A 22,128-nucleotide genomic window follows, 5' to 3' on the forward strand; every position below is an offset into this window, starting at 1 on the left:
CAGTATTATAGTAGTTATATTCTTGTACATAGGAGCAGTATTATAGTAGTTATATTCTTGTACATAGGGGCAGTATTATAGTAGTTATATTCTTGTACATAGGAGCAGTATTATAGTAGTTATATTCTTGTACATAGGAGCAGTATTATAGTAGTTATATTCTTGTACATAGGAGCAGTATTATAGTAGTTATATTCTTGTACATAGGAGCAGTATTATAGTAGTTATATTCTTGTACATAGGGGCAGCATTATAGTAGTTATATTCTTGTACATAGGAGCAGTATTATAGTAGTTATATTCTTGTACATAGGAGCAGTATTATAGTAGTTATATTCTTATACATAGGGGCAGTATTATAGTAGTTATATTCTCGTACATAGGGACAGTATTATAGTAGTTATATTCTTATACATAGGGACAGTATTATAGTAGTTATATTCTTGTACATAGGAGCAGTATTATAGTAGTTATATTCTTGTACATAGGAGCAGTATTATAGTAGTTATATTCTTGTACATAAGGGCAGTATTATAGTAGTTATATTCTTGTACATAAGGGCAGTATTATAGTAGTTATATTCTGTACATAGGAGCAGTATTATAGTAGTTACATTCTTGCACATAGGGGCAGTATTTTAGTAGTTATATTCTTGCACATAGGAGCAGTATTATAGTAGTTACATTCTTGTACATAGGAGCAGTATTATAGTAGTTACATTCTTGTACATAGGGGCAGTATTTTAGTAGTTATATTCTTGCACATAGGAGCAGTATTATAGTAGTTACATTCTTGTACATAGGAGCAGTATTATAGTAGTTACATTCTTGCACATAGGAGCAGTATTATAGTAGTTATATTCTTGTACATAGGGGCAGTAATATAGTAGCTATATTCTTGCACATAGGAGCAGTATTATAGTAGTTACATTCTTGTACATAGGAGCAGTATTATAGTAGTTACATTCTTGCACATAGGAGCAGTATTATAGTAGTTATATTCTTGTACATAGGGGCAGTATTATAGTAGTTATATTCTTGTACATAGGGGCAGTATTATAGTAGCTATATTCTTGCACATAGGAGCAGTATTATAGTAGTTACATTCTTGCACATAGGAGCAGTATTATAGTAGTTATATTCTTGTACCTAGAAGCAGTATTATAGTAGTTATGTTCTTGTACATAGGGAAAGACATACTGATAGGGATTCTAGATTGTGAGCCCCAATGGGGACAGTGATGATAATGTGTGCAAACTGTAAAGCGCTGCGGAATATGTTAGCGCTATATAAAAATAAAGATTATTATTATTAGTATTATACTAGTTATATTCTTGTACATAGGAGCAGTATTATAGTAGTTATATTCATGTACATAGGAGCAGTATTATAGTAGTTATATTCTTGTACATAGGAGCAGTATTATAGTAGTTATATTCTTGTACATAGGGGCAGTATTATAGTAGTTATATTCCTGTAGATAGGAGCAGTATTATAGTAGTTATATTCTTGTACATAGGGGCAGTATTATAGTAGTTATATTCTTGTACATAGGGGGCAGTATTATAATAGTTTAATTTTTGTATATTTAGGAAAATAATATGGTGGTTATAAAAATTGTCTCATTTTTGAATACAGGGTCAGTATAAAATTAAGGATTGCCCAAAATTGCTTGTATAAAAGAGAGTATTTGTATGTTCCAAATTCTAAAACAAATCAGTTTATTTATTGTATCCCTTACCTTCTTATATAGAGTATATTCATGGATATATTTTTTCACCCTCATGTTTATTCATGTGCTCATGAAACTCAAAACAAGTGTTTTATTTTTATTTTTTTCAATCACACACATTTTTACAATACAAAACGGAAGTTATAACTTTTCTCATCAACACTTAACTTGAGCTTGAAAAACTTATGAAGAATCTGTAAGTAAGATCTCACAATACCAACTGCACTACATTAGAAAAATGTATTTGGCTGGATGAGGCTGCTGTACTTACTATGAAAATTAATGTCATAATGGATGTGTACTGCAAAAAAAACGAAAAAAGTGACCACACAACTTCAGTATTAAATTAATGCGCAGGTGCACAAATACGTTATATGGCCAATAAATGACCATATACATACATGATGCGTCCGCACACTGTGATCACTGAATTCATGAACTCTAATATTGCTGTACATGTTAAAAATGTAAGGTGCTTACCGTAATTTTTTTTCATCAGAAAGTGCAAAAGCCTCAAACCATGTAAACAAGTAACGTGTACAGCAATAGCGGAGATCATGTATTCATTCATCGCAGTGTACTGACGCTCATTGTATGATGGGAATGGCTGTGTGATCATTTCATTCTTTGGATCCTATGATGCTCATTTTAAAGGCAAATAAACTTTAACAAAGGATTATATAGTCATTCTGACATCAATGTTTATGGTAAGTACATCAGCCCCATCAGGTCTAAGAAATCTTCTTAACAAAGTATACAATTTGTATTGGAGACAGATCTGCTTTTTGTGTTCTGGAATTTCTTATTCTATAAAACATTCACACATTGTACAAAAAACAAAGAATTGTAAAACTAAAGTGAGACAGTCTCAGTCATAAGGAATCAGGAATAAAGCTGTACAGGTCTGACAGGAGCTTTCATCTGTAAGATACAAGGAAAAAACATTTATTACTTTCAGATACCTATACATACGTTATCACTCCTGGAATAATTACTATAAAGAGAACATCTACATGATAATGATAAGTCACTACTTATATACACTGATCCTGAGTTACATCCTGTATTATACTCCAGAGCTGCACTCACTATTCTGCTGGTGCAGTCACTGTGTACATACATTACATTACTGATCCTGAGTTACATCTTGTATTATACCCCAGAGCTGCACTCACTATTCTGCTGGTGCAGTCACTGTGTACATACATTACATTACTGATCCTGAGTTACATCCTGTATTATACCCCAGAGCTGCACTCACTATTCTGCTGGTGCAGTCACTGTGTACATACATTACATTACTGATCCTGAGTTACATCCTGTATTATACCCCAGAGCTGCACTAACTATTCTGCTGGTGCAGTCACTGTGTACATACATTACATTACTGATCCTAAGTTACATCCTGTATTATACTCCAGAGCTGCACTCACTATTCTGCTGGTGCAGTCACTGTGTACATACATTACATCACTGATCCTGAGTTACATCCTGTATTATACCCCAGAGCTGCACTCACTATTCTGCTGGTGCAGTCACTGTGTACATACATTACTGATCCTGAGTTACATCCTGTATTATACTCCAGAGCTGCACTCACTATTTTGCTGGTGCAGTCACTGTGTACATACATTACATTACTGATCCTGAGTTACATCCTGTATTATACCCCAGAGCTGCACTCACTATTCTGCTGGTGCAGTCACTGTGTACATACATTACAGTACTGATCCTGAGTTACCTCCTGTATTATACTCCAGAGCTGCACTCACTATCCTGATGGTGCAGTCACTGTGTACATTACATTACTGATCCTGAGTTACATCCTGTATTATATTCCAGAGCTGCACTCACTATTCTGCTGGTGCAGTCACTGTGTACATACATTACATTACTGATCCTGAGTTACATCCTGTATTATACTCCAGAGCTGCACTCACTATTCTGCTTTTGCAGTCACTGTGTACATACATTACATTTCTGATCCTGAGTTACCTCCTGTATTATACTCCAGAGCTGCACTCACTATCCTGCTGGTGCAGTCACTGTGTACATACATTACATTACTGATCCTGAGTTACATCCTGTATTATACTCCAGAGCTGCACTCACTATCCTGCTGGTGCAGTCACTGTGTACATACATTACATTACTGATCCTGAGTTACATCCTGTATTATACTCCAGAGCTGCACTCACTATTCTGCTGGTGCAGTCACTGTGTACATACATTACATTACTGATCCTGAGTTACATCCTGTATTATACCCCAGAGCTGCACTCACTATTCTGCTGGTGCAGTCACTGTGTATATACATTACATTACTGATCCTGAGTTACATCCTGTATTATACCCTAGAGCTGCACTCACTATTCTGCTGGTGCAGTCACTGTGTACATACATTACTGATCCTGAGTTACATCCTGTATTATACTCCAGAGCTGCACTCACTATTCTGCTGGTGCAGTCACTGTGCACATACATTACATTACTGATCCTGAGTTACCTCCTGTATTATACCCCAGAGCTGCACTCACTATTTTGCTGGTGCAGTCACTGTGTACATACATTACATTACTGATCCTGAGTTACATCCTTTATTATATTCCAGAGCTGCACTCACTATTCTGCTGGTGCAGTCACTGTGTACATACATTACATTACTGATCCTGAGTTACATACTTTATTATATTCCAGAGCTGCACTCACTATTCTGCTGGTGCAGTCACTGTGTACATACATTGCATTACTGATCCTGAGTTACATCCTTTATTATACTCCAGAGCTGCACTCACTATTCTGCTGGTGCAGTCACTGTGTACATACATTACATTACTGATCCTGAGTTACATCCTTTATTATACTCCAGAGCTGCACTCACTATTCTGCTGGTGCAGTCACTGTGTACATACATTACATTACTGATCCTGAGTTACATCCTTTATTATATTCCTGAGCTGCAATCACTATTCTGCTAGTTGTTGTTGGAGATGATTTTTTCAGACTTTGCACAGCCCAGTGGTGCTGGCAGATTTCCGGTTTGCACCGTTGTAGTCATACTCTTGCTGTTCCTTCTCACTTACCGGGTCGGAGCCTCCTGCGTCGTTAGCTGGACATGATGATCTGCATCCACTGCAAATAAAACAGAAAACCCACAAGTTCAGGTGACGGAGGACCAGCAGCGGTAAGATACAATGTGCACAAGTGTTTCTTCATGTCTGATTGTATCTCAGTTTGTGACCTCAGCACAGAACGGCCACATGTATACGCCGGCGAGCGCTCCAAAATCATCCATATTTAAATGGGTTGTCTAGGCTCGGGAACAGTCTGCAGTCACTTTATATGGGCCTGCTGTCACTGTTCCCTGATGAATGCAATTCACATACCGGTACATACGGCCACTGACCACAGGGAATACTCGGGAACAGTAGCTGCGTGCACAGGTGAGGTGACTGCAGACCTTTCTCTGAAGACTGAACAGCCCCTTTAATTTCAGTTGATCACTAATATCAGGAAAGTTTGAGCCTGAAAGCCAATTATTCTGGCACAATAGACATTTTTCTCTTCTCCGCTTGCTGTCAGTGAATGTGAGAATTGTATGAAGGAATGTGGAACCCACTGCAGATCTTTATACCTGAGGTTTGTTACAGTTGCAAACAAGACAATTCTGACAATTCTCAGCAGATAAACAGTGCGGCGTTCTCTCGGCTGATACATTGTAGCAACCTATCAGGCCAGGAGAGCGAGTTGTGCTGCTGATGTCTTTGTGCTGATATATTATTACTTATTATTATATACAGTACAGACCAAAAGTTTGGACACACCTTCTCATTTAAAGATTTTTCTGTATTTTCATGACTATGAAAATTGTACATTCACACTGAAGGCATCAAAACTATGAATTAACACGTGTGGAATTATATACTTAGCAAAAAAGTGTGAAACAACTGAAATTATGTCTTATATTCTAGGTTCTTCAAAGTAGCCACCTTTTGCTTTGATGACTGCTTTGCACGCTCTTGGCATTCTCTTGATGAGCTTCAGGAGGTAGTCACCGGGAATGGTTTTCACTTCACAGGTGTGCCCTGTCAGGTTTAATAAGTGGGATTTCTTGCTTTATAAACGGGGTTGGGACCATCAGTTGTGTTGAGCAGAAGTCTGGTGGATACACAGCTGATAGTCCTACTGAATAGACTGTTAGAACTTGTATAATGGCAAGAAAAACAAGTGGCCATCATTACCTTAAGAAATGAAGGTCAGTCAGACCAAAAAATTGGGAAAACTATGAAAGTGTCCCCAAGTGCAGTGGCAAAAGCCATCAAGCGCTACAAAGAAACTGGCTCACATGAGGACCACCCCAGGAAAGGAAGACCAAGAGTCACCTCTGCTTCTGAGGATAAGTTTATCCGAGTCACCAGCCTCAGAAATCTCAGGTTAACAGCAGCTCAGATTAGAGACCAGGTCAATGCCACACAGAGTTCTAGCAGCAGACACATCTCTACAACAACTGTTAAGAGGAGACTTTGTGCAGCAGGCCTTCATGGTAAAATAGCTGCTAGGAAACCACTGCTAAGGACAGGCAACAAGCAGAAGAGACTTGTTTGGGCTAAAGAACACAAGGAATGGACATTAGACCAGTGGAAATCTGTGCTTTGGTCCAAATTTGAGATCTTTGGTTCCAACCACCGTGTCTTTGTGCGACGCGGAAAAGGTGAACGGATGGACTCTACATGCCTGGTTCCCACCGTGAAGCATGGAGGAGGAGGTGTGATGGTGTGGGGGGGCTTTGCTGGTGACACTGTTGGGGATTTATTCAATATTGAAGTCATACTGAACCAGCATGGCTACCACAGCATCTTGCAGCGGCATGCTATTCCATCCGGTTTGCGTTTAGTTGGACCATCATTTATTTTTCAACAGGACAATGACCCCAAACACCTCCAGGCTGTGCAAGGGCTTTTTGACCAAGAAGGAGAGTGATGGGTGCTACGCCAGATGACCTGGCCTCCACAGTCACCAGACCTGAACCCAATCGAGATGGTTTGGGGTGAGCTGGACAGCAGAAGGCAAAAGGGCCAACAAGAGCTAAGCATCTCTGGGAACTCCTTCAAGATTGTTGGAAGACCATTCCCGGTGACTACCTCTTGAAGCTCATCAAGAGAATGCCAAGAGTGCGCAAAGCAGTCATCAAAGCAAAAGGTGGCTACTTTGAAGAACCTACAATATAAGACATAATTTCAGTTGTTTCACACTTTTTTGTTAAGTATATAATTCCACATGTGATAATTCATAGTTTTGATGCCTTCAGTGTGAATGAACTATTTTCATAGTCATGAAAATACAGAAAAATCTTAAAGTGAGAAGGTGTGTCCAAACTTTTGGTCTGTACTGTAGTCATTTATTCCATGGCGCTTTACATGTGAGGAGGGGTATACATAATAAAAACAAGTACAATAATCTTAAACAATAAAAGTCACGACTGGTACAGGAGGAGAGAGGACCCTGCCCGCGACGGCTCACAATCTATGGAAGACATCCCGATTTTGCAGTGGGTCTGTGGGCTGCAACGTATCCAGCGTGTGCGGTAATCGCTGGGATTAACTGCTGGTGAAGCTAATCTTTACTGTCAGTTCTCTCATCTGTTTGTCCTTTGTACTTTTGGGCTGTGCATAAAGCAGACAAAACACTTGTGTCCGTATACAGGAGACTCCGTCAAGTCTGCAGTGCTGACACTCACCTCTTCTGCGCTCAGGTACACGCCCGCTCCATCCTTTGTTAGGTTCTGGAAAACCTCTGGAAATATATAATAACCAGCTTCTTATATCAGTCATATGGATCATATTGATAATATCTGTACAGATTTAGCCACAGTCAGTGCCTCCATAATAATGTCCTCTATAGTCAGTACCTCCATAATAATGTCCTCTATTGTCAGTGCCTCCATAATAATGTCCTCTATAGTCAGTGCCTCCATAATAATGTCCTCTATAGTCAGTGCCTCCATGTTATTTTCCTCTATAGTCATTGCGTCCCTAATATTGTCCTATATAGTCAGTACCTCCATAATATCATCATCTATAGTCACTACCTCCATAATATCATCATCTATAGTCAGTGCCTCCATAATATCATCATCTATAGTCAGTGCCTCCATAATATCATCATCTATAGTCAGGGCCTCCATAATCTCCTCATCTATAGTCAGTACCTCCATAATATCATCATCTATAGTCAGTACCTCCATAATATCATCATCTATAGTCAGTACCTCCATAATATCATCATCTATAGTCAGTACCTCCATAATATCATCATCTATAGTCAGTGCCTCCATAATATCATCTATAGTCAGTGCCTCCATAATATCATCATCTATAGTCAGTGCCTCCATAATATCATCATCTATAGTCAGTACCTCCATAATGTCATCATCTATAGTCGGTGCCTCCATAATATCATCATCTATAGTCAGTGCCTCCATAATATCCTCATCTATAGTCAGTGCCTCCATAATATCCTCATCTATAGTCAGTGCCTCCATAATATCATCATCTATAGTCAGTACCTCCATAATATCATCATCTATAGTCAGTGCCTCCATAATAATAATCTTTATTTTTATATAGCGCTAACATATTCCACAGCGCTTTACAGTTTGCACACATTATCATCACTGTCCCCTTTGGGGCTCACAATCTAAATTCCCTATCAGTATGTCTTTGGAATGTGGGAGGAAACCGGAGTACCCGGAGGAAACCCACGCAAACACGGAGAGAACATACAAACTCTTTGCAGATGTTGTCCTTGGTGGGGTTTGAACTCCGGACTCCAGCGCTGCCAGGCTCCATGTTATTTTCCTCTATAGTCAGTGCGTCCATGTTATTTTCCTCTATAGTCATTGCATCCCTAATATGGTCCTATATAGTCAGTACCTCCACAATATCATCATCTATAGTCAGTGCCTCCATAATATCATCATCTATAGTCAGTGCCTCCATGATATCATCAATAGTCAGTACCTCCATAATATGATCACCTGTGCACTGACACTATATAGAGAGCTCCTGTTATAAATTCACTGGTGATCACTGTATTACCTCCTGTACACTATGTAGAGAGATCCTGTGTATGATGTCACTGGTTATCACTGTATTGCCTGTATACTATACACTATATACAGAACTCCTGTGTATAATGTCACTAGTGATCACTGTATTACTTGTACACTATACACTATATACAGATCTCCTGTGTAAAATGTCACTGGTGAGTCCCTGTATTATCTGTACACTTACATTGTATACAGAGCTCTTGTTTATAATGTCACTGGTGATCACTGTATTACCTGTACACTATATACAGAGCTCCTGTGTATAATATCACTGGTGATCACTGTAATACCTGTACACTATACACTATATACAGAGGTCCTGTGTATAATGTCACTGGCGAGTCCCTGTATTATCTGTACACTGAAACAATACACTGTATACTATGTAAAGACTAGAGCTCCTGTGTATAATGGCACTTTTTGTAATATTAGTATTGTGTTTTTTTTGTTTTTTTTTTACTAATGATCAGTTTTGTAGTATTCTGTCACTATGCAGTGGTAATATGAGATCTGGTCTTGGTGTGACGGTATTTGTCTCTTGTATGTGGTATTATTGGTCATTTTAAAAAATGTATGTGACTCATTCTTTTAAAGAAAAATGTATGGCACCTAAAAAAAGAGTACTGGATATTTTAAGAAATGTTTAATAAGTTACAGTAAAGTAGAGATTGGCCAAAAGAGTCTACCTTGTCATGGTGGCGGCTTAAAAAAATCTTTTGGCCTAAATAAAAACTGATGGCTATGTATGTGATCTGGTGGTCGATGGTAACTGTTAATGTGTGATTGGTGAGGACGGGGTACAGAAGGGGAGTTTTTCCAAGACTGGGCAGTGGGACTGTAGAAGTTTCGAGGGGTAAAGGCGGAGCTGGGGTGGAGCCTGCATGGAGTCTCAAGGGGGACCCAAAATTTTGCCAATATGGAGCCCTGAAATTCCTGGCAGCAGCCCTGGCTGGCAGCACCCGCTGAGGCTTCCATACTGTCACCCAGCCATCAGTACCGATACGTCATTTCTTCTCTTACTTGTCACAGTTTCCAGGCGAATCATGCAGCAGACAAAGTCGGCAAAGCTCATCTTCTGGGCATAGTTGGCGTATCTCAGGATCATGATATTCAGCACCGCGTCACTGACCACGAGACCTGAAAACACACAGACACGGGCGATGTGACAGGAGGAACAATGGGGGGGAACAAGGAAGAATTCCTGCACATGTCCCTTAGCCCATGTCCCAGGGGTGCAATAGGCTGATAAATGCTGGACTTTTTCAGTCTCCTCTCACTGTAGAATAACTAGAAGGAACATGTAGGGAACATTTCCTACTTAAAATCATGGTGGCTGCAGGTAAAGAACTAAAAAGTGAGTATTAGGGTTCATACTCATCTGCGTTAAAAACAGTGTTAATGGGTGTGAGAAAAAAATTGCCCTGCACACGGACCATGTGAGTGCCGTCCTATTTTTATGCATCCAGCTCCTTGAAAGTCCGATATTTCATCAGCCGCGTACAGTAAAATCACAGCGTGACCTGACAGATTAGAATAGATAGAATAGATAGATACACATAGAATAGATAGAAAAATGTCAGGGAGCTATATAATTAGTTCAGTGGTGTAGTTTAATGTTCATGCATTTAGCTAATAATTAAATAAAGTTAAGAAAAAAATAGCGTGGGATCCCCCTACTTTTTCTTAATCAACTGAGGGAAAGCTGATGGTCGATGTTTATAGCCTGGGAAGGGGGTAATAAGCATGGAGCTTCCCAGGCTATAAATATCAGTTCAAAGCTGTCTACTTAGCCTTTACTGTCTATTAAAATGGGGTGCCACCTAGGAAAAATTCTGTGGCATCCTCCATATAATTAACAACCAGCAAAGGCCACCACACAGTGTGAGCCCTTAAATGATCACCATCCAGTGTGGGTCTGCCACAGCATAAGCTTTCCACTCTGGATAAAGCAGAGGACCCCTCATGTATGTTGTCCATATAACCCCTAAAAAAATCGGAGCTGCGTTGTCTTTCCACTATTATTCACACTTAGTATATGAGGCACTATTACTGTTTGCCACTACCTGACAGTATTATTTGGAGGGGGGGGGGGCATTGTCTGTCTGTACTTTTTGGGCAGTTAGAGTAAACTCAATGTTTAAAGTATAGGGGTCACTGTGACACACAGAGGGTGCCGTGATGAGGCAAACGGAGTAGCATTTGCGGGGACAGAATTGGGGGTATCAGCAGGATAGGGAGTTTGTGTAGAATGGGAATACAGTTGTGCTCAAAAGTTTAGATACCCTGGCAGAATCGAAAGAGGAGCTAGTCCAGCTCTTTGTTTTTTTTAAAATCCATAATTTATTGAAGCCATACTTAAAAATCCAGCATCATATCATGCGGCATAAGTGTCATCAGCTATCCATGGGATCCATAAGCAGACGCGTTTCAAGCTTAGTGGCTCTTTTTTATTGCTTCATTACCTTTTCCCGTAGATCCGTTGACAATTCTTTTGCTTTCCCCATGACTCACAATCCAGAAATGTCAGTGGCTGGATGAAAGATGCAAGAGTCTGTTTGGTTCCCAGAAACTCTCAGCTTTTATGCACACACTGATTACAAGCAAACAGGTCACCGGTGAGGATGTTACCTTTAGTAGCCATTCACACCCATTTTTGTCAACTTCTGTGCATGTTATCAGACCAAAATCACCAGGGTATGTGAACTTTTGATCAGGGTCATTTGGATGTTTTGGGTTGTCATTATGATTTAAAAAGAGAAAGCTCAGTAGTTTGACAATTAATGTCTTCACCCAACCACTAACCATGAGTGGAGAAAAAGTTTTGGTGTTATTCATATTCATCACCATTGTTGTATTGGCCTGATGTAATCCTTTGGAAAAGTAAATTACTTCAACCGGAAAAAAACCTATGGTCTATTACACGGTTGTCAGGAATGATAGTGTATCTACCACTATGTGATCGCTGTATGGCAGTGATATTTTACCCACCCCTACTTCCTGTGGAGAAAGAAAGAGCCACCCCTACATCAGGTAGGGAAGAATAGACCCACCCCTATCTCCTACATTGAAAGATAGACACCACAATTCAGCCCTACTTCCTGTAGAGAAGGAAATACTCACCCCTACTTTCTGCAGAGAAAAAAAAACACTCCTATACTTCCTGTAGAGAAGGAAAGACCCACCCCTACTTCCTGTAGAGAAGGAAAGACTCACCCCTACTTCCTGTAGAGAAGAAAATATTCACCCCTATTTCCTGCAGAAAAAGAAAGGGGTCTGTTACAAACCCCCAAATATAACAGAAAGCATGGAAAGTCTACTTCTAAAGCAGATAGATGAAGCTGCAACCCATAATGAGGTCCTGGTGATGGGGGACTTTAACTACCCGGATATTAACTGGGAAACAGAAACCTGTGAAACCCATAAAGGCAACAGGTTTCTGCTAATAACCAAGAAAAATTATCTTTCACAATTGGTGTAGAATCCAACCAGAGGAGCAGCACTTTTAGACCTAATACTATCTAATAGACCTGACAGAATAACAAATCTGCAGGTGGTCGGGCATTTAGGAAATAGCGACCACAATATTGTGCAGTTTCACCTGTCTTTCACTAGGGGGACTTGTCAGGGAGTCACAAAAACATTGAACTTTAGGAAGGCAAAGTTTGAACAGCTTAGAGATGCCCTTAATCTGGTAGACTGGGACAATATCCTCAGAAATGAGAATACAGATAATAAATGGGAAATGTTTAAGAACATCCTAAATAGGCAGTGTAAGCGGTTTATACCTTGTGGGAATAAAAGGACTAGAAATAGGAAAAACCCAATGTGGCTAAACAAAGAAGTAAGACAGGCAATTAACAGTAAAAAGAAAGCATTTGCACTACTAAAGCAGGATGGCACCATTGAAGCTCTAAAAAACTATAGGGAGAAAAATACTTTATCTAAAAAACTAATTAAAGCTGCCAAAAAGGAAACAGAGAAGCACATTGCTAAGGAGAGTAAAACTAATCCCAAACTGTTCTTCAACTATATCAATAGTAAAAGAATAAAAACTGAAAATGTAGGCCCCTTAAAAAATAGTGAGGAAAGAATGGTTGTAGATGACGAGGAAAAAGCTAACATATTAAACACCTTCTTCTCCACGGTATTCACGGTGGAAAATGAAATGCTAGGTGAAATCCCAAGAAACAATGAAAACCCTATATTAAGGGTCACCAATCTAACCCAAGAAGAGGTGCGAAACCGGCTAAATAAGATTAAAATAGATAAATCTCCGGGTCCGGATGGCATACACCCACGAGTACTAAGAGAACTAAGTAATGTAATAGATAAACCATTATTTCTTATTTTTAGTGACTCTATAGCGACAGGGTCTGTTCCGCAGGACTGGCGCATAGCAAATGTGGTGCCAATATTCAAAAAGGGCTCTAAAAGTGAACCTGGAAATTATAGGCCAGTAAGTCTAACCTCTATTGTTGGTAAAATATTTGAAGGGTTTCTGAGGGATGTTATTCTGGATTATCTCAATGAGAATAACTGTTTAACTCCATATCAGCATGGGTTTATGAGAAATCGCTCCTGTCAAACCAATCTAATCAGTTTTTATGAAGAGGTAAGCTATAGACTGGACCACGGTGAGTCATTGGACGTGGTATATCTCGATTTTTCCAAAGCGTTTGATACCGTGCCGCACAAGAGGTTGGTACACAAAATGAGAATGCTTGGTCTGGGGGAAAATGTGTGTAAATGGGTTAGTAACTGGCTTAGTGATAGAAAGCAGAGGGTGGTTATAAATGGTATAGTCTCTAACTGGGTCGCTGTGACCAGTGGGGTACCGCAGGGGTCAGTATTGGGACCTGTTCTCTTCAACATATTCATTAATGATCTGGTAGAAGGTTTACACAGTAAAATATCGATATTTGCAGATGATACAAAACTATGTAAAGCAGTTAATACAAGAGAAGATAGTATTCTGCTACAGATGGATCTGGATAAGTTGGAAACTTGGGCTGAAAGGTGGCAGATGAGGTTTAACAATGATAAATGTAAGGTTATACACATGGGAAGAGGGAATCAATATCACCATTACACACTGAACGGGAAACCACTGGGTAAATCTGACAGGGAGAAGGACTTGGGGATCCTAGTTAATGATAAACTTACCTGGAGCAGCCAGTGCCAGGCAGCAGCTGCCAAGGCAAACAGGATCATGGGGTGCATTAAAAGAGGTCTGGATACACATGATGAGAGCATTATACTGCCTCTGTACAAATCCCTAGTTAGACCGCACATGGAGTACTGTGTCCAGTTTTGGGCACCAGTGCTCAGGAAGGATATAATGGAACTAGAGAGAGTACAAAGGAGGGCAACAAAATTAATAAAGGGGATGGGAGAACTACAATACCCAGATAGATTAGCGAAATTAGGATTATTTAGTCTAGAAAAAAGACGACTGAGGGGCGATCTAATAACCATGTATAAGTATATAAGGGGACAATACAAATATCTCGCTGAGGATCTGTTTATACCAAGGAAGGTGACGGGCACAAGGGGGCATTCTTTGCGTCTGGAGGAGAGAAGGTTTTTCCACCAACATAGAAGAGGATTCTTTACTGTTAGGGCAGTGAGAATCTGGAATTGCTTGCCTGAGGAGGTGGTGATGGCGAACTCAGTCGAGGGGTTCAAGAGAGGCCTGGATGTCTTCCTGGAGCAGAACAATATTGTATCATACAATTATTAGGTTCTGTAGAAGGACGTAGATCTGGGTATTTATTATGATGGAATATAGGCTGAACTGGATGGACAAATGTCTTTTTTCGGCCTTACTAACTATGTTACTATGTTACTATGTTACTAAAGACACCCATACTTCCTGTAGAGAAGGAGAGACTCACTCCTACTTCCTGTAGAGAAGGAAATGCTCACCCGTACTTCCTGTAGAGAAGGAAAGATTCACGCCTAGTTCCTGTATAGAAAGAGATGCTCACCCGTACTTCCTGTAGAGATGATAATATTCACTCCTATTTCCTGCAGAAAAGAAAGACTCACCCGTACTTCCTGTAGAGAAGGAAAGATTCACACCTACTTCCTGTATAGAAGATACTTACCCTTACTTCCTGTAGAGATGATAATATTCACTCCTATTTCCTGCAGAAAAGAAAGACCCACCCCTACTTCCTGTAGATAAGGAAAGATTCACCCCTACTTCCTGTATAGAGGGAGATGCTCACCCTTACTTCCTGTATAGAAGGAGATGCTCTCCCTTCCTGTAGATAAGGAAAGACCCACCCCTACTTCCTGTAGATAAGGAAAGATTCACCCCTACTTCCTGTATAGAAGGAGATGCTCACCCTTACTTACTGTAGAGATGATAATATTCACTCCTATTTCCTGCAGAAAAGAAAGACCCACCCCTACTTCCTGTAGATAAGGAAAGATTCACCCCTACTTCCTGTATAGAGGGAGATGCTCACCCTTACTTCCTGTATAGAAGGAGATGCTCTCCCTTACTTCCTGTAGATAAGGAAAGACCCACCCCTACTTCCTGTAGATAAGGAAAGATTCACCCCTACTTCCTGTATAGAAGGAGATGCTCACCCTTACTTACTGTAGAGATAATATTCACTCCTATTTCCTGCAGAAAAGAAAGACCCACCCCTACTTCCTGTAGATAAGGAAAGATTCACCCCTATTTCCTGTATAGAGGGAGATGCTCACACTTACTTCCTGTATAGAAGGAGATGCTCTCCCTTACTTCCTGTAGATAAGGAAAGACCCACCCCTACTTCCTGTAGATAAGGAAAGATTCACCCTTACTTCCTGTATAGAAGGAGATGCTCACCCTTACTTCCTGTAGAGATGATAATATTCACTCCTATTTCCTGCAGAAAAGAAAGACTCACCCTCACTTCCTGTAGAGAAAGACAGGCCCACCTCCTCTTCCTGTAGGGAAAGTCCTTCCCCGAATTTCTGTTACAGACAAAGACCTGCCCTCATTTCTTGTAGAGAAATAATGACCTTCCTGCACTACAAAGATTCCCCACACTTCCTGGACATTAAGCTAGCCAAACGGAAATGTTGATGGAGTTTTCTGAAAGTACAATGGTCATGCTCTGTCCATCCGCAAGAGACACTGAACTTCCAGCAGAACAGGGAAGGGGTTGTTGGCCAAAAACTATACCTGTACCTAGTTTTATGGGGCATGTAGAAGGAATATAAAGTACGTGACATCGTAGATCTGCTATAATCTGCCCTTTTTTGCTAATAAGTCATCCATGTAATTCACCCTGCAATATCCATAAACCAAACCCATCTTACCGACTGTAACAAATCCCGTAACAGCCTCCACAACCTCGTGAGTCAGGATCTGCAATGCACTGAGCACTCGTCCCCCCCATGAATGACGATTAATGTCCTTACACAGCGATTGCCCCTCAATGAACCCTGAAAACTCAATATCATTAAACCCAAACTCTGCTGCGGCCGATCCATCAACATTACAAGAAGCCGTTCTTCTAGAAGTCTAAGAAATCGCCTTGTCTGTTCCCTGGAAGAAAGTATCCATCCTTATTTTCCAGCCTAAAGATCTGGGACTTCTGTGATTAATAGACTGGCGAGAGATAGGAAGGTTGCACCGCGCTAATGTCATTCACCCTGGTGGGAGTAACGGTTTGTTTCCCTATGTGATGTCCAATCTTAAGAAACTAAAGTTTAGTTCATGCACAAAGAAACAAATATAAGCAGAGCTGCTTACCAGCGTCTTGGACGGCTCTTGACAAACCAAAACCATCAAGTAATCCAGTCTGATTCATATCAATGGTCCGGAATAGATCCTGAAAGACATAACTAAAATTTTCAGACAAAATGTTGATACAGGAAAGATATATATCTTGGTACCGTGTTAGCCAGTAGATAGAAAAATATTTAGAATTGAGAGTCCTCAGTGGTTGATACCTTTTAATGGCTATCTGAAAAGATGGTAACAAATTGCAGCTTTCGAGACTACACAGGTCTCTTCATCAGGCAAAGACTAAAACAAATTCTGAAGAATCACATATTTATGCACAACATAGCACAGAAAAAAAGGGGGGAAAACCATGGATAAGACAGGTGACATGAAGCAGAATTATCATGAGTGATAAACAGTCCAAGAACAGTCCAAGAACAGGGACATTCTACATGCTCCCAAAATCCACAAATCTGGAAACCCAGGAAGACCAATTATCTCATGTGTGGGCACCTTACTGAGCAGGTATCTGGATGGGTAGAGGGTATTCTTAAACCCCTGGTAAAAGATACACCCAGCTTCATTCAGGACACAACTGACCTATTGAATAAACTATCAGCAATAGGTCCTCTACCAGAAGGAACCATCCTGGCCACCATGGATGTGGAATCTTTGTACTCCAATATCCCACACCAGGATGGATTAAATGGCTGCAAATTCTTCCTGGAAAACGCAGGGACTGATGCAAATTCTGTGGTGAAAGTTATAAAATTCATCCTCACCCACAATTACTTTGAATTTGACAAGAAGATCTATCTACAGGAGACTGGCACAGCGATGGGAAGTAAAATGGCCCCACAGTATGCAAATCTTTTCATGGCCAAGCTTGAAAGTGACTTTTTGTCCTCATGTCCCATCCGGCCTCTGGCGTACTACCGCTACATTGATGACATTTTAATCATCTGGACGGAGTCTGAGCCGCAGCTGAAGACGTTCCATGAACGGTTTAATCAATTTCATCCATCAACTTGACACTCAACTACTCCTGTACTGAGATTAACTTTTTGGACACCATCATTAAGCTGCCGAACAATAAAATAGAGACATCCCTGTATCAGAAGCCAATCAACCGTCCAACATACCTTAAATGGGACAGTTTCCATCCAAAACACATAAAGAACTCTATTGTCTACAGCCAAGCCATCAGATACAATCGTATATGTTCCACCCCATGGACAGGGATGAAAACCTTGGTCGCCTTGGAAGACCTTTTTGAATCAGGGCTACCATCCAAGAACAATTGAAAACCAGATCACAAGAACCACCAGAATATCAAGGAATCACCTGCTACATTACAAAGCTAAAGAAGAAAATAACCGGGTGCCTCTAGTAGTCACCTACAATCCAAATCTGGAGGTGCTAAGGGGAGCTGCACGGAAATTACAACCTTTACTGCAAAAAGATGCCCGATTACAATCCATTATTCCAGACCCCCCACTACTGTGTTTTACGCAGCCCCCAAATCTAAGAAGCATCATTGTCAAGAGCTCCCTGTCCTCTCCAACAGCTGCAGGTACCTTTCCTTGCAACCAGAAAAATGTAAAACCTGTCCATTTATAATGACCACGGACAAGATAGAGATCCCCAATTCACATCAGGACTACAAGATACCAGGTACCTTCAGCTGCGACACTTTTAATGTGGTGTACCTAATTATGTGTACTAAATGTCCAACTGGGGGTCTGTATGTGGGGGAGACAGGGTAAAAGCTTAGAACAAGTATGAATTCTCACCGCCATACAATAAGAGAAAAAAGAATGGATCTACCTGTGACAATACATTTCTGTCTCCCGAATCATAACATTATGGACATGAAATTACTTGTACTAAAAGGCAGCTTCAAATCTCAGAGAGACAGAAGAGTCTGGGAATATAAACTAATGATGACCTTTGACACTCTAACTGCAGGAATGAATGTGTCGCACGGATTTATGTCTTTTTACATCAACTAAGGAACTTGCCCCTCAGACTATGAGGGGTCATCACAACAGAGACCCTAATCAGAGGACAATAAAACAATCCTTATCTAAGAGCTGGCCCAATATTTATGGACGTAACTGTTTATCACCCATGGTAATTCTGCTTCATGTCACCTGTCTTACCCATGGTTCCCCCCCTTTTTTTTCTCTCTATGTTGTGCATAAATATGTGATTCTTCAGAATTTGTTTTAGTCTTTGCCTGATGAAGAGACCAGTGTAGTATCGAAAGCTGCAATTTGTTACCATCTTTTCAGTTAGCCATTAAAAGGAATCAATCACTGAGGACTCTCAATTCTGAATATTTTTCAGACAAAATGTTGGAATTTGGCATAAAAATTCAGTAAACGCAGTAGGTTTAGATAACTGATCATTTAAGAGGAAAACTGGAAAATGAAAAAATATAATAGTGATTACTACTATAAGTACAAAAATGCTGCTAATACTATGTTCAAAAAATTATAGTACAGCTCCTATGTACAAGAATATAACTGCTATAATACTGCTCCTATGTACAAGAATATAACTACTATAATGCTGCTCCTATGTACAAGAATATAACTACTATAATACTGCCCCCTATGTACAAGAATATAACTACTATAATACTGCTCCTATGTACAAGAATATAACTACTATAATACTGCTCCTATGTACAAGAATATAACTACTATAATACTGCCCCTATGTACAAGAATATAACTACTATAATACTGCCCCTATGTACAAGAATATAACTACTATAATACTGCTCCTATGTACAAGAATATAACTACTATAATACTGCTCCTATGTACAAGAATATAACTACTGTAATACTGCCCCCTATGTACAAGAATATAACTACTATAATGCTGCTCCTATGTACAAGAATATAACTACTATAATACTGCCCCCTATGTACAAGAATATAACTACTATAATGCTGCCCCTATGTACAAGAATATAACTACTATAATACTGCCCCTATGTACAAGAATATAACTACTATAATACTGCTCCTATGTACAAGAATATAACTACTATAATACTGCTCCTATGTACAAGAATATAACTACTATAATACTGCCCCTATGTACAAGAATATAACTACTATAATACTGCCCCTATGTACAAGAATATAACTACTATAATACTGCTCCTATGTACAAGAATATAACTACTATAATACTGCCCCTATGTACAAGAATATAACTACTATAATACTGCCCTATGTACAAGAATATAACTACTATAATACTGCCCCTATATACAAGAATATAACTATTATAATACTGCCCAAGAATATCTATATATATAATTGCCTAAGGGTTTTTCCGTCTGTCTGTCTTTCTGTCTGTCTGTCTGTCCTGGAAATCCCGCGTCTCTGATTGGTCGAGGCCGCCAGGCCTCGACCAATCAGCGACGGGCACAGTATCGACGTAGATGTCATAATGGTTGCCATGGCGACGATGATGTCATAAAGGTTGCCTCGACCAATCAGCGACGGGCACAGTCTGCCGCGAATTCTGGAATCATCATTATTATTATTATTATTATACATTTTTATAGCGCCATTTATTCCATGGCGCTTTACATGTGAATACGAGGCAAATATAGACAAATACATTAAACATGAGCAGATAACAAGGCACACGAGTACATAAGGAGGGAGGACCCTGCCCGCGAGGGCTCACAGTCTGCAGGGGGTGGGTGAGGATACACTAGGAGAGGGAAGAGCTGGCTGTGCGGCTGTTCAGTAGGTTGAGGATCACTGCAGGCTGTAGGCTTGTCGGAAGAGATGAGTCTTCAGGTTCTTTTTGAAGGTTTCTATGGTAGGCGCAAGTCTGATGTGTTGGGGTAGAGAGTTCCAGAGTATGGGGGAAGCACGGGAGAAGTCTTGGATGCGGTTATGGGAAGAAGAGATGAGAGGGGAGTAGAGAATATTGTCCATATACTACGGGAACATGCATATTCTAGAATACCCGATGCGTTAGAATCGGGCCACAATCTAGTAACTACTATAATACTGCCCCTATGTACAAGAATATAACTACTATAATACTGCTCCCTATGTACAAGAATATAACTACTATAATACTGCTCCCTATTTGTAAGACTATAGCTCAGAAATCACCTTGAGAAATACTGGGTTTATTGTCATCTATAAATTACAGACAGGTTTATTTTACCTTGCACATATTCAGACGTTTCCATAAGCGGCCAAATTCGTTCAGACTGAGTCTCCCGTTAGCATTCAGCTAAGCTTTCGTTAAGTGCCATATGTCTTTCTTCCACCTGGTGGCGCTGTGACGTCGGTGAACGCACTTTACATTTGTGTTACATTGTGTTTCACTAGTTGCTCTTTGCATCATCTCGGTTCCTAAATTCCGTTTTGTTTTCACAGACGTTTGCTCTTTTCCTTAGATTACATTCACGCACAGAGGTCTCAGTAAATCTTCTGCTACAGTAAACGAATGAATAAAAAGTCTCACTTCACTCTTCCCGAAGAGGTTCTGCAGCAGCTGGAGCGATGTATCATATTTTGTGGCACACACCACAGATGAAGCTGAGTATTTCAGGGAGACAGGGACCCTCTATGTCTTATTATGAACCTTTATTAATAGGGAGTGCAGTTTTCTACTCCCTGAATAAATGCGAGGAAACCTGCGGTGCCAAAATAAAGTCCTTGTGGCCAAAAAATTGAATATTCAATGAGTTATGTGCAATGATTGTGGATGCCTTCATAGCGTAAGAGGACTACAGGAGAAGACGGTGCCGTTCCCCAAAGCATGAGCCTCATATGTGCCTCTTCCATCAATGAAGCAGCCAGCAATCATTTAAGAACCCTAGACCACCAGGGAAACAGCCATTTACTCCTTCTCTTTCCAAGGCCATCAAAGAGGCATCCATTAACCCCTCCACTATCGATGACCACCAAGGAAAAACTAACCAGTCCTGTGCCCTAGACCAGGCGTGGGCCAGATGTGGCTTGTGGAACCCAATTTGCACATGTCTGCCCTAGACCACCAGGGAGGCAGTCATTATACCATCCACTACCCTCAAACACTGGGTTATCAGCCACCAACCCTTCTATTTCCTTCCTCCATAATGATGCAGTCATTAACCCATTTACTAACCCACACTATTAAGCATGCGTATCAGTGTTCTACGTGCACTATATAGCGGTATAACACCTCACCAGGTGTAGCAGATCCGCTGTCCAGTGCATCTTTTTTTAATAAGTGTGAGTAGATCCTGACACAAAGGAGAGAAGAATCGATCCTACAACCCTCCGGACAGAATGTTTCCTTTTTCCTGGGTGCTGGAGAGTAGCCTCAATTAGTCACTGTATGGCGGTATTATTTATGAAATAAAGGCAGAATCACATTCTCCGGAAACAACTCTGGGCTACAGTAAAAGATACATCCATCAGCATTAGGATCCCTCGGCATGAGTCCAGGCTGAATTCTCCTCTGTCAGCTACGAAGGTTTGATCTGTCAACGAGGAGGGAAGAAGAATTATCACGTCGTGCACATTAGAG

The 22,128-nt window shown here is 40.3% G+C and overlaps 1 protein-coding gene across 4 annotated transcripts in view; it reads right to left on the reverse strand.

Moving 5' to 3' along the window:
- Positions 1-1,803: 1,803 nt before the first annotated feature.
- Positions 1,804-22,128, reverse strand: part of CAPN13 (calpain 13) — a 144,232-nt gene continuing 123,907 nt past the window's right edge. For all 4 annotated transcript variants that reach the window (XM_069768372.1, XM_069768373.1, XM_069768375.1 and 1 more), the window contains exons 19-25: positions 22,011-22,081; positions 20,776-20,844; positions 16,595-16,673; positions 9,862-9,978; positions 7,468-7,523; positions 4,814-4,862; positions 1,804-2,651 (exon numbers count right to left, since the gene is read on the reverse strand). In XM_069768372.1, the coding sequence (XP_069624473.1) occupies positions 4,836-4,862; positions 7,468-7,523; positions 9,862-9,978; positions 16,595-16,673; positions 20,776-20,844; positions 22,011-22,081 (419 nt within the window). In that variant the 3' untranslated portion in view covers positions 1,804-2,651; positions 4,814-4,835. The remainder of the gene's footprint in view (positions 2,652-4,813; positions 4,863-7,467; positions 7,524-9,861; positions 9,979-16,594; positions 16,674-20,775; positions 20,845-22,010; positions 22,082-22,128) is intronic.

The sequence above is a fragment of the Ranitomeya imitator genome, chromosome 5 (genome assembly GCF_032444005.1).
Source record: "Ranitomeya imitator isolate aRanImi1 chromosome 5, aRanImi1.pri, whole genome shotgun sequence".
Classification (NCBI taxonomy): domain Eukaryota; kingdom Metazoa; phylum Chordata; class Amphibia; order Anura; family Dendrobatidae; genus Ranitomeya; species Ranitomeya imitator.